The sequence below is a fragment of the Orcinus orca genome, chromosome 15 (assembly GCF_937001465.1).
Source record: "Orcinus orca chromosome 15, mOrcOrc1.1, whole genome shotgun sequence".
Classification (NCBI taxonomy): domain Eukaryota; kingdom Metazoa; phylum Chordata; class Mammalia; order Artiodactyla; family Delphinidae; genus Orcinus; species Orcinus orca.
Genome location: NC_064573.1, coordinates 48,304,385 through 48,317,556, shown reverse-complemented (window position 1 = coordinate 48,317,556; position 13,172 = coordinate 48,304,385). Strand labels below are relative to the sequence as shown.

Sequence of the window (13,172 nt, the reverse complement as noted above, 5' to 3'; positions counted from 1 at the left end):
GATAGGAAGAGAGTAAAAGAGATCAGTTAGTTTACAAGGATAAGACTTGCACTGGAGAGAGAACGCAGGAGATGCAAATAGAAGAGAAAATACAGCACCTCAAGAGCGACCAATTCAAAAGGTTAGGAGACCAGACAAGATTTAGGAGACACATACAAAGTTTCAGACAAGAATAATTAGGAGAATCATGCAACACAGACAAAAACTGGAGAGGAAAAGAAAGAAATTATGATTTGATTTGATCAAATGGCTAGCACAATGTTCAACTGGTAATGTCAAACAAGTTAATTGAAAATCTAAGATGGGACTTAACGAGAGGTTACAGGTTGGAATTTGATATTTCACTCATCTGTATGGGATAATAATTCCGTAATAGGAAATGAGGGTAAGGGAAGAAAAAAACATATTAAAAATAGAACCCTTAGAAACATGCATATTTAGGGCTTCCCTGGTGGCGCAGTGCTTGAGAGTCCGCCTGCCGATGCAGGGGACACGGCTTCGTGCCCCGGTCCAGGAAGATCCCACATGCTGCAGAGCGGCTGGGCCCATGAGCCATGGCCGCTGAGCCTACGCGTCCGGAGCCTGTGCTCCACAATGGGAGAGGCCACAACAGTGAGAGGCCCGCGTACCGCAAAAAAAAAAAAAAAAGCATATTTAAAAGGTGAAAAAATATATACAAATAAGGAACTGGCTATTTAGTTTTTTTAAAAGTCTTTACAAGGTTCTCCTAATTAGGCTGTTAAATTTCTAGAAACAGAAAGTACATCTAATAGAAAACTGCATCTATATTACGCAGAGAGGGGAGCCATCCAGTAATAAGAGATGCAGAATGTAGTTTCCATTTTCTTTCATTATTCAAAAGTACCTTAAGTAGATATTCACTAATCTCTACTTCGATATAATTTCAGCTAAATGTAAAATGCTCCTGCTGAACAAAATTCTACCGCTACAGAGGGTGATTTCAAACTCTTTGGCCTAGTACTCAATGGACAAATATGTGCAATTCAAGATTCATGGTGGTATACAAAAACATTCTTACTTTTGAATTCCGTATGTTCTAAAAGACACTGTATGCATATGGAAAGCATCAGCAAAAAATCCAGAACTGGAAGTAAGTACAGAAAATCTAGGGATGGTAGTGGTAGCAAATTCAATGTGTGATGCAATGATCAACGCTTAATGAACATGAGACTAGAGATAGTGGATGAGAGGCAGCTGCTCCCATGTTCCACACCCCGATACTTATGCCAGGGGTCATTAACTCCCTGTTCTAGTGCATTGTAGATGCCAAACAAATACTGAGCACAACAACAATAAATCTGAAAGCAGATTAAACTTGGAAAAGCAACTAAGTCTATTTCAATAACATCTTGAATTTTACAAATCTATTTGGTCATGTAATTTTTCTACTTAATTTTAAGATATTGTTTATTTAGAGGAAACTTAACTCATTTATTTTTGTTCCTTTAGCTTAGCAAAACTTAATACCAGCAATTTGACACATAAAAACTTTAAGATTTTTCTTTCAACCTCATATGGAAATTTATATCATACAAAACAAAAAAGAACTCTGGAGCTTAAGCATGTCAACATAGACGTTTCTATTTTCAGTGTAAGAACTATAAAGGAAGAATATTGACTTTGAGACACTTAAAACAGACCTTCACACTGAAGATGATCTCTGAATTGTTAGAACTTTCAAGTCTTTTAGCTTATTTAATATTTTTAGATCACACCTAATTTTAAAGCATTTCCGTACTTTTGGGTAAACTTATCATCTATGTGTATTAGTTATTAGATACACCTGCGAATACATCCAAAGATGGAGTATACACTACTTTTGTCATTTTGAAGTATTTACACTATGTTCATTTATTCAACTGATATTTATTAAGCTCTTATGTTAAGCTGTTGGATGTTCATAGGTGAGAAAGGGGAAGAAGGAAATAAACAAGTAAACAAAAACGACTATTTTAAAAGAAAATCTTCAGGAGGAAACCAACTTCGATAAGATTTTCAGGGAAGGCCCACCTGACAGCCGAGAAAGAACTGGTGGTGCAGAGAGGCTGGCTCAGAAGTGCAGGCCAAGTGAGGAAGGAGCACATGTGAAGGTTCCAAAGCAGAACCCCCCTGCCCCATCCCCCTGGAGGCTGGGAGGCTGGGTGCAGTGCACGAGGAAGAGCCAGGGCAAGGCAAGGGCAGCCAGGCCGGCCAGGACATGCATGGTCTCACAAACTGGTGAGAGGTTGGAATTTCATTTGAGTGAAATGGGAAGCCACTGAAGAATTTTATGTGACATCATGAGATTGACACGTCCACAGGCCTCCTTCCCACTTCAGCATGAAGAATGGATGGGAAGCAGGCAGAAGATGAAGGAGGGGACTCTCTCAGGAGGCCAGAAATGACTGCAGCCTGGACCCCAATGATGGCTTTGGGGATGGAAAGAAGGGGATGGGATACTCACTGGAGGTGGAATCCACAGAACTTATTAATAGATTAGATGTGTGGAAAGAGGGAAAGGGAGGAATCGGGAGTGATTCCTGGGTTTCTTGCTTGGGTAATTGGGTGTAGGGTAGATCCCTTTACCAAAAATGATGTTAGTTAGGAAAAAGATAGGCTTCAGGAGAGAGAAGCAAGAGCTTTTAAAAGCGTAGGTACACATTACACTTCAGAAGTCTAAAAGAGATACAAATGGCAAAGTCAAGCTGTCAGTGGAACACAGTAATCTGGAACTAAGAGGAGATCTAAGCTAGAAACATAAATTTGGGAATTCTTACCAAAGAAATAGTTGCGGCAACGTGAATAGATGAGATGCCTATGGAGAGAGTAGACAGAGAAGTAAAAGAGGACCAAGGATGAGCATCAAAGAATTCCTACACTTTTTAGGACAGGCATAGGACGAGAAATCTCCAAAGGCAGAAGTAGGAAGAAGACTACGAGTGGGAACGCCATGAAGTCAGAGAGAGGCACGGCAAGGGAAGAACTGTCCACCCTGCAAAGTGCTACGGAGATGAACCTGGAGACCACCGGCAACCTTGGCAGGACAATTACAGCTTCCTTGAGAAAGCAGACGTTGAAGTGGAGTGGGATAATAACAGCAGACCCGTACACGCTCAGAGTATCTAGAACAGCACTTCAATAACAATAAAACAAGATTTGAGTCCAAATGTGCTAAAAATATAAATAGCAATCCTATAGTTAACACATGCAGAAGAACAACACAAATTTATTTAATACCTTCAGGTTCCAGTCACTGTGTCAGGTGGTTCCTGAATGAAAAAAAGCCAGGCGGCCGGCTGTCCTGCCATACCGCCCTGTACGGGGAAAGGCTCTGGGAGAGCCACCAGCCAGACACAGCACTGAGGCACCTGCCTATGATGGGCCTGGCATTATCATAGGGCTTAGGAATATCAGATTGAGTAAATTCTTGCCCCAAGGAATTCAGGGGAAGAAAAGAGAAATGTACATAGGTAATTATAAAGCACTGTAACACTTTTCATATGAAATTTATAACATATTGTATAGACAGGGCATTCCAGGAGAAGGGAGATGTTTGTGGTGATAAGCTGGGGTCAGAGGAGGCCTTCTACAGTACCTGGTCTCCAATTAAAGGGAAAGATGGACAGCCTCATGGAAGACAGAGGGCAGTCAGGAGGAGAGGGGTTATTTGAGCAGAAGGAACTGGACAGCCTTAGCAAGATACAGCAGCAGCATGTTGTGTGCGGGTTAATTAAAGCACCTCCAAGAACAGAATAAGGTGAAAGCTAAGGAAAGAGGGAGAAATTTTACCAGGGACCTACAGAGTCTTATATTTCACAATAAAAGGGTTACGATATCATCCTATAGGGATGGAGGTGCACAGCACTTAAAATGTTCCAAATAGGGAGGGGCACGTTATTCAGGTTTGTGTTTTAGATAGATTGTTCTGGCCGCTGTATGGGGATGGATCTGAAAGTAGTAACACTAAAGTCAGAGGGAACAGTTACGAGGCTGCTTCAGTAGTTTAGTGAAAGATGATCAGAGATTGAACTTAAAATGTGGTAAGAGGATGGAGAAGAGGGGATTGATTCAGAAATACATATGAGTAGAAATCGAGATGGCTGGATGGCCAACTGGATGTGGAGAAAAAGAAAAGACTAAGAAGATCAATGGATCCACAAGTGAAATAGAATACTTAAGAAAAAAAGCAGGTTTGGAGAAAGGATGATGAGTTCTGTTTTGGACCCAGTGAGTTTGAAGTTCACAGGAACATGTGAGTGCGTATATATCCAGCAGGCAGCTGTGTGTATGAGTCTGAATTTCAGAGGAGAGGTTTGAATCAAAGACACCTTTTTTTTTGGAAATAGCTTCACTGAGGTGTAACTCACATGCAAAAAGTCACGAATTTACATCTGGTGAGTATTAGTAAACGCATACAGTCTCGTAACCACCAGCACAATCAAGATACAGATTACCATCAGCCCCCATAAGTTCCCTCCTGTCTTTTGGAAACACCATTTGGAGAGTCATTGGTAAAAGGTGGTGGTTGAAACCCTGGGAGTGGATGAGGCCACGTGTAGCTGGTGGGGGGGGGGGTCGGGTCAGTAGAGTGACAGTAGCAATGGGGACACTATCTTGCAGAAGCAGGTAGAGGACAGAGAGGACTACAGAACATTCAAAGAGGCACAAAGGGAAACAGGAAGGAAGAGGTTCAGTTAGGAGGGAATGACCAACAGTGATAAGTAGAGAAGCAGGTAAACTACGATCAATTCTCTTTAAAAAAAACCAAAAGCATTACATCAGTCCACTAGGTTGGTAGAGATCTTAGAACAGTCAGTTGAGGTGCAGCAATAGAAGCAGAAGATCCCTTGCGGTGGGTGGAGGAAGCGAATGACAAGAGAAAATAAGACGGCTACACCGAGAGGATTTTATGGAAAGGACAAGGATGAGGTTGCAGCTAGAGGGAAGTGCCAGTGGAATTACGCAAAGAGAGTCTTGAGTCTGGAGTTGGGAGACCTGGATTCTCGGAGCCTCTTGTTTACCACTTAGTAACTGTGTGACCTAGACCGATCTCAATTTATGTGGGTCTGTTTTGTTGTCTGTAAAATAAGGCAGCTTAATCAGATGATCTCCACTGTCCCTTCTAGCTTTGATTCTGTGGCACCGTACAGGCATCTAGAAACATGGAGATAATCTGTAACCCTTGTAAGAGCAATTTCAACAGAATCGTGGGGATGATGTGAATTGAAATGTGAATATACAATCCCTCAGAGAAATCTGGATATGAAGGATCTTAAGGACACCATGGCAGATGGACACATGTTTCCAATATCATCATGAGACAACATTTTGAGGTCCACATAGGGCAGCACCTGACCAGGGAGCCAAGCCAGTGTCAACGAACTCCAGAAGAAGAACTAACATTTATTCAATACATAGTAAATGTCAGTAAGTCTGCGAGGTGTTTCACGTGTGGAAAAAGCTAGATGTCCAGTGCTCTTTCTCTCTCAAATTCTCTCTACCATTTATGGAATCACTGCAGGTACAAGTTTATATCATAGTCAACCTTTGAGGAGGAAACAGAAATGATTAGGTTCCCCCAAATATTTTATTCAAAACAAAGTCTCCATGGCAAATTTAGATTAATAATTATAGAATTTTGGTACAAAGAGAACATTTTTCACAAATTCAGAAATCAGCATGCAGAAGAAATGGGAGTTCAAATTCAGATCTTCTGTCTTCAATTCCAAATTTCTCCATCATATGACAGCTACCTAATATTATTCTTCTTTAATTGTCATATGCCCAGGCTTTCATCTACTTCTTGGATTATATGGGTTTATATAGTACTTATCCTTCCCTAGATTGTATCTAAATCCCTTTTAAATAGGTACTCTAGTCTCGACCGAGTAACATTCTTTTCAGTCTTTGAAAGATGCATTCCAGCATCTATCAGTACCCTTATGTGACTGTAAGTCATAGCCCAGAAAAATCTAATCTGGTTCTTGACAACATCTAGGTACTCAGGTTTTATTCTTTTCTTCTCTCTTCTGAAGCCTCAATCCTCAGCAAGAAGAAGAGATGAAAATACCACCTACATTGCTAAGTCCTTCAGTTCCTACCTAGGACATCTAAGTCAATGGACATACATGTGATACTTCTTTTTTGTGATAAAGTTTAGTTCCACATGGCATGCCTGTCTTTTGGCAAAGTCTTATGTAATAACTTCGCCTTTACTGCCACTGGTGAAAAATTTACACAATACTCACAATGAGAGGTCATAGAAGCTTAACTTGGCTAACAAAAAATGGGAACAAATTAATATTTATTATATGTCTTTTTCTTGCCGATGCAATCTTTTTAGGCTCCTTTTCGTAAAACTTTACATATGTTTAGGTAATTTTCTACGTCAAGTCCAAATAGTATGGTCTACTTTACATTTTTTATGGTACAGAGTATCAGAAAGGAAGTGGGCACATAAAATTTTATGACAAATAGTATAATAAAGAAAAAACAGTAACAATGGTGAAAATGTTGAATAGATTAGTGTACTAATAGTTAAGGCACAAAGAAAAAATGTACAACTGAATCTTAATATCTGGTCAATTAAGGACACTGCTACAAGTTACTAATCAGATTTAATAAGGAGGTACTCTTTTGCATGGAGTCATTTTTCACCCTCAGTAGCAGGTGCTTAAAAAACACTATTGTAAGAATTAAAATTAAAAAGTACTTTAAAGTACTTTATACATTATTTTATGTAAGTGAAGCATATAGTTCAGCTTTATAAATTATCGTTAAGATTTTAGGTACAATTGAAGACTTGACCATCCCTTAAAGATAAACTTTTTCCTAATCAACTCTAACCAAATTAACAGATAAAGACTATCCATATGTCCTCCTTCATTTTTAAAATATTTCACCTCAAATGGTATTATAATATAGAGCAATTTAGAAATATCAGAAAATCTAAACCATGAACAGATAAGAAGAAACAGGCACTCGCCTCTCCATAAATCTACTAAGACACAAAAGCTAGATTTTGCTTGGTTTTAAATGCACACATACCACCACAGTCACAAACACACACACACACACACACACACATACAGAGATTCATTTTAAACACCTTTTATATACTATTTAAATTAAACCTGAATATAAAAACTCTTCTATATATGTTAAGCAGAACAAGACAAAAGAGAGGAATAATTTTCTGCATAAACTTTTTAAGAATTCTTGTTCAAAAGCATTTAAAAACAAAACATTTGGGGGAGATTTGGGGAAATGCGAATATAGATTTATAGATGATAGTATGGATTTCTTTAATTTCTTTAGCTGATTTCAATAATTGCCTGAGTTAATGATATTGTGGTTTAAATAGGAAAATGCCCTTTTTCTTCGGAGATAACGTTATCTACAACTTACTTTCATGTAGCTCAGGTTAATTAAAAAGGTTGCAAAGAGAGAGAAAAATGTAACAAAATGTTCGTAACTGATAAACCTGTGACATGGATACACGGACACATACATATGTTCACTGTGTTATTCCTTTAACTTTTCTATAAGTTTAAACATTTTTGAGATAAAAAGTTGGAAAAAGTAATTCATTTCATATGATTACAACTAGAAATATTTGTTTCAAAAGAAGTGATCTGATCCAACACATGAGTCATGAGCCATTATCAAAACAAGGTTCTTCCAGTTTGAAAGGATTTTGTCTATTTAGATGAGAGAAAGGTGCGGATTTACTTGAGGAGGAGAGAAGGGAAGGCAGCTTCAAAGTTTGGGAGTTTGCCTGTCACACAGATGCACATTTCAGGAGGATGGGCTCTGCGTTCGTCTTCCCAGCCTTCCCCTACTAGCTGAGTGATGGCTATCTGCAGGGAGATGCAGGGGGACCTTGGAGAGGGTGTGAGTGCAGAGACAAGATAAGGAAAAGGCAGTGACCCCAGACTGAAGGGAGATAGGTCTCCCCTGGGTTTTCATTTGGATGGATCTCCAGATAGGGGCAGGTAGGGAAGGGGAGAGAGCTATTAGACACCAGGTGATGAAGCATAAAGAAATTATAATAAAATGAGCCATCCTCTGCTCAGCTTCAAGGAATGATGACTTACAAAACTATTTCACTGTAAATGAACTTGTTTTTCAGACTCATTATGCGAAAAAAGACCCAAAACGACTCTTCAACTAAGAAAAAAAACCAAAACATGTTCACTTTGAAACCCAAACCCAGAGAGCGAAGACTCGGGGAGAGTGCCTTTAAAACGAATGTTGACCATGTGGCGCTTAATAAATGTAGGGGCTTTGAAAACATCCTGTTGTGAGAAACATCTTCCTCACTACCCAGAAGACAACGAGAAACAGTGAGTGCTGACAACACGGTATTAAAAAGCCAGCCCTACCCAATTTGTTATCCACAAACATATATATTCTCTTTAATTTACTCTAAGCCAGAGTGTTGGCTCATAGCATTTTACTTTTATGTCATTATCTCTCTGCCATACACACAAGTCATAGCTGGGGATTTCAACTCGCAGTGAAGCTACACTGAGATTCCAGATCTCAGGTAGTGTTGGCATGAGTGCAGGTCTCTTCAGTCATAGAGAAGACAATATCCTAGGGAGTCTGGAATTAGTCCTATTTTGCACCATTCAAGCCAAAATGCTGCTTATCGAGAAGCAAGTAATTGCTAGCTAATGGCTATGGGGGAAAAACCACCACTGCATTTTGATCCAAACACCTCTCAGCACCTGACAATAATTAAAGCTGAGCAAAGTGTAAACGTAAAGTGGAGACAGATTCTCGAGGAGGTTAAAGAGCAAACATTAAAAAGGCGAGTTTACCTCATCCGACTGGGAGGGGCTGATTCTGGGCATGGGCGATACTTGCGGCGTTTTCAACTGCGTGCTGTTGCCGTCTGCCACCAGCTCTCGGTGGACCGTTTGGATGTGGTTCTGGAGTTCACTTTCAGACTCAAACTTAACGTTGCAGCTGGAACAGCGCGTCTTCAGCGCCCCGGCCTTGCCCTTACCCTCCATGACACTCAAGTTCTCATTCTGGCCCAGGCCTGGTCTACTCGTGCCGGGAGGGACGCTGATGCCCGGGCTCCCGCTCTTACTGAGATTCACGCAGCCGGCACACAGACCATATGGCAGGCCGTTGATGTCAAGTTTCACCAGATCTTGCTTGGAACGGAATTCCTTGAGGCAGGACGCGCACTTGTACAGTTTGGGGACATGCTGGCCACGCCCCGTGGCCTGGACCGCAGACCCGTTGCCCGTCTTTTGCATGTGGAACGTCCCGTGGATTTTGAGTTCTAAGGTGGAGGTCACCGTCTGCATGCAGACCACACAGCGAAATCCCGTCAGGGAATTCCTCAGGTCGGGGTGCATTTGGCAATGCTCTAGAAACTCCTCTTCGCTCTGGAGCGGCATCTTGCAGATGCGGCAGTTTCCGGTATCGAGGCTCTTACTGTGCGTGACTTTGTGTTCGGTCAGAGTCAAGAGGGAGGGGAAGCGCTCCCCACAGATGGGGCACATGTAGTGTTTGACGGGGCCCAGGTGGGTCTGCATGTGTTCCCGGAGGCCGTTTTCCGAGAAAAAGGTTCGAGAGCACACGTTGCACTTGTAGTTGCCTTTGATGAGCTCGGCTTTCTTCTTCACGATGGCGCTCTCCCCGGGCCGGATGTTGTGGTCCCGCAGCTGGTGGTTCTGCAGCAGGGTCTCCATGGTGTAGGCCGCCCCGCAGATGTCACAGCCGTACATGGGCTCCGAGGTGTCCACGTCCTCCTCGCTCCCGTCGTGGCTGTTGTGGGACTCCTGGCTGTTGGTCAGCAGGGTCTGCAGCTCCACCTCCTCTTTCTGCGCCTGCTCCGAGGCCCCGTTGGCGCCGCAATTAGGCGTCTTGGCGTCAAACACGCAGTGCTTCTCCCGCAGGTGTTTCTCCAGCAGGATGATGGCGTGGAAGGCTTTGCTGCAGAACTTGCAGTTGTACTTCTTGCTGTGGGTGGTGATGTGGCACTGCAGCTCCACCTCGGTGCCGAAGGACTCGCCGCAGAAGATGCACTTGTGCACTTTGCCCTGGTTCTCCAGGTGGTTGTGCTTCACGTGCAGCTGCAGGTCTGTCTCGTTGCGGAAGTCCCAGTTGCAGGACGTGCAGCGGTAGACTTTCTTCTCATTACTGTGCTTCACGGCCAGGTGGAGCTGAATGGAGACCTTCGAGTCGAAAACTTCTTGACAGAGGGTGCAGCGGAAGAAAACGAAGGTGTGCATGTCCAGCAGGTGTTTCTGAAGGTCGTCCACTGACGTGAACTGCTTGTCACAACTCTCGCAGATGTAGTACGTGGAGGTGATCATAAAATGAATGGTGACGTGCTTCAGCAGGGATTCTTGGTTGGGGAACTCCTTGTTGCACTGAGGACAGGTCAGTTTCGGTAGCACGGTGTCGAGATGAGTTTTCAGGTGAGTCTGAAAGCCGTCCAGGGACGTGTACTTAGCACCACACTGATTACAGATATACTCTCCCGCTGGCCGCGCAGGCGCACCTCCGACCGCCTGCATCATCTTAAGAGATGTCTGCTCTATGGCCACAGGAGAGAGGGGGCTCAAGGCCCTGGATTTCTTCCCGTTGTGAATATAATTCAGGGCCAAGGGAATGTTTTTATGATTCTCTTTGATGTGCTTGTTCAGTTTAAGAACGCTGTTGAATATTGGAGAATTCGTACAATAGGAACAAGAATAGACTTCTACGACTGGTTCTTTTGGAGTCCCGAGCACTGGAGACCCAAATCGGGAGCCACTGAGGTCGCAGTGGACCTGCCTTATATGCTCTTCAAGGGAAGAGTCAGTGAGGAACCCCATGTAGCAATGGGGACAGAAAAAAGCGTTGCTGTCCTTAGCCGCAGGGTTGGCAAATCCGTGAGAACATCGGATGTGTTCCTGAAGGGTGTTGAGGTCATTGACAACTTCGGAGCAGAAGTTGCACTGGTAGACGATGGCAGGCATGGCAGAAACGATCAGACCTGGGTCCTGAGCTTCGTGCACTTGCTTAAGATGTTCATTGAGGTTATAGAGGGAGGGCAACACCTCCAAGCAATACTGACAAATGTGGGCCTGCTCTGGCTTATCTAAATGCATAGTTTTCAGGTGAATCTGCAGAACCGCCAGACTCGAAAACAACTGCTTGTTGCAGTAAATACAGCTGTAGGTGACTTTTGCCTGTTTACTCGAGGGGACGGTCATGTCCGGGGTTTGCTGAGAGGCCCGCTTCCTCCCTCGACTCTTGGGGATTGGCGGGGCGGCTTCCACCATGGTCGAGCTGTCCACTGAGAGGTTGGAGTCCGGAGTCGTGCTGGACACGGAGGTGTAGCCCACCGTGACCAGGGAAGGGCTGTTGCTGTGGTTGCATGACTCCGGTTGCTGGTGACTATCCATGTGGCTGTACAGTTCCTCGACGGTGTGGAAGCTCTCGGAGCAGATGGTGCAGGAGTTCTTCTTCTCCCCGCCGTGCATCTGCTCCATGTGGTTCATCAGGGAGGTCTCCTCCACAAAGAGCTCGTGGCAGTAGACACACTGGAGGGCCGCCCGGTCCTCGTTCGGGGAGCACTCGGGGTGGCACTCTGCAATGTGCTTCTGGAGGTCTTCCGGGAAGTCAAAGCCTTCCTCGCACTGACTGCACTTCTGAGTGTCCTTCATCTTCCAGTCCTCCATCCTGGAACCGGACTGGGAGCCGTCCTTGTTCCTTTCGTGAACCTGCATGTGTCCGTGTAAGGAACTAGAGGACAGGAACCCACGGCGACAAATGGCACATTTATATGGCTTGTTGGACGTGTGAGTCTTTAAGTGGATCTTGAGGTGATCACTTCTGGAGAACGCGGCATCGCATTCGCTGCAGTGGTACTTCTTGTCCCCAGTGTGGAGTTTGATGTGGCGATCTCGGCTCCGCTTGTGTTTGAACAGCCTACTGCAGTAAGTGCATTTGAAAGGCAGCTTGTCGCTGTGACTCTGCTCATGGTGCTTTAGGTAGCTGAGACGGCTGAACGACTTGTCACAGAATTGGCATGGATAAGGGAGTCCAGGGCCACCTTCTTCCTCTCCAAAATCGCAACCTTCTCCGTGGCTGGGGGAAGTCTGGTCCTTGCTCGAAGGTGAGGAAGCCGGCCAGGAGCAAGTGGGGTCATCTTCCACATCCACTCCATCTGCAACAAAAAGCATCGGAACGTTTCATTTTCCGTGTTGAGAGTTCAAGAGTGAGTTTACTGTACCACTGTGAGTGTACTGTACACAGGGTGGGACCAACAAGAACCTTTCAGGGAAAAAAAAAAAAGGAGAGAATATTTGAGTGGAACACTTTCAAATCCGAGCCCCAAGCTTTTCTTCTGCATTTACTTTTCACTGGATTGTAAAATATAAAAAGATATTAAATAGTTCTGTGCCTAAATTACCCTTTTATTACTTTTTATCATTCTTCTTTAGAAGCAACGTATGTATTATGCATTGACAATTTTATTAAAATGCAGATTTTAATATATTTAATGTTTCTTTTGTGTTCATTCTAAAATGATTTGCATATTATGTGAGCATCTGAAGGACCAAATGAAAAGAGGAAATATTACAGGAATGATTTAAAATTAATGCAGTCAACCCAGATGTCTAATATTTAATAAAATATTCCCTCTGAATTTTGCTTGTTTTTATATAAAAAGGCAATTCTGAAGACCAGAATCTTTTATGGGCTTCTTATTGATACAGACCTTATTGCATGCAGCAAAACAATATTAAAAAGTAAGCACATGAAAGAAGACAGAAGACACAATAATAATTATGTCTTGTGTAATAAAAGACAACCAGGACTTCTTCAATAACTGTAAGATTCGAATAGCATAGGCCAGAAAATGGATTATTAGATGTTAGACGGGTACTGCTAGATATTACATGTAGCTAGGAACAGACAGGATCAAGAAAAAAATGAGTTTCACAAGGGCCAGATTGTAATAGTGTATTTTGTTTGGAAAGTTCAAGAGGTGGCCCACCATTTCTTCCTTTTGCAAAAGCTTCAGCAGCATGAACTTCCTTAGCCAAACAGGACCTGCACTTTGAGGTGAGCAGAGACAAAGCAACTTGTGAAAAACTGGAAACAGGAAAAGTGATAAATGATTATGCTAAATGCTGAAAGATTTATGGGTAACAAAG

General features: G+C 43.0%; 1 protein-coding gene across 5 annotated transcripts in view; it reads right to left on the bottom strand.

The window, feature by feature from the left end:
- The window catches only part of ZNF521 (zinc finger protein 521), a 281,926-nt gene that overhangs the window by 151,724 nt on the left and 117,030 nt on the right, over nt 1–13,172 (bottom strand). For all 5 annotated transcript variants that reach the window (XM_049697670.1, XM_049697672.1, XM_004273739.3 and 2 more), the window contains one exon: nt 8,826–12,178. In XM_049697670.1, the coding sequence (XP_049553627.1) occupies nt 8,826–12,178 (3,353 nt within the window). The remainder of the gene's footprint in view (nt 1–8,825; nt 12,179–13,172) is intronic.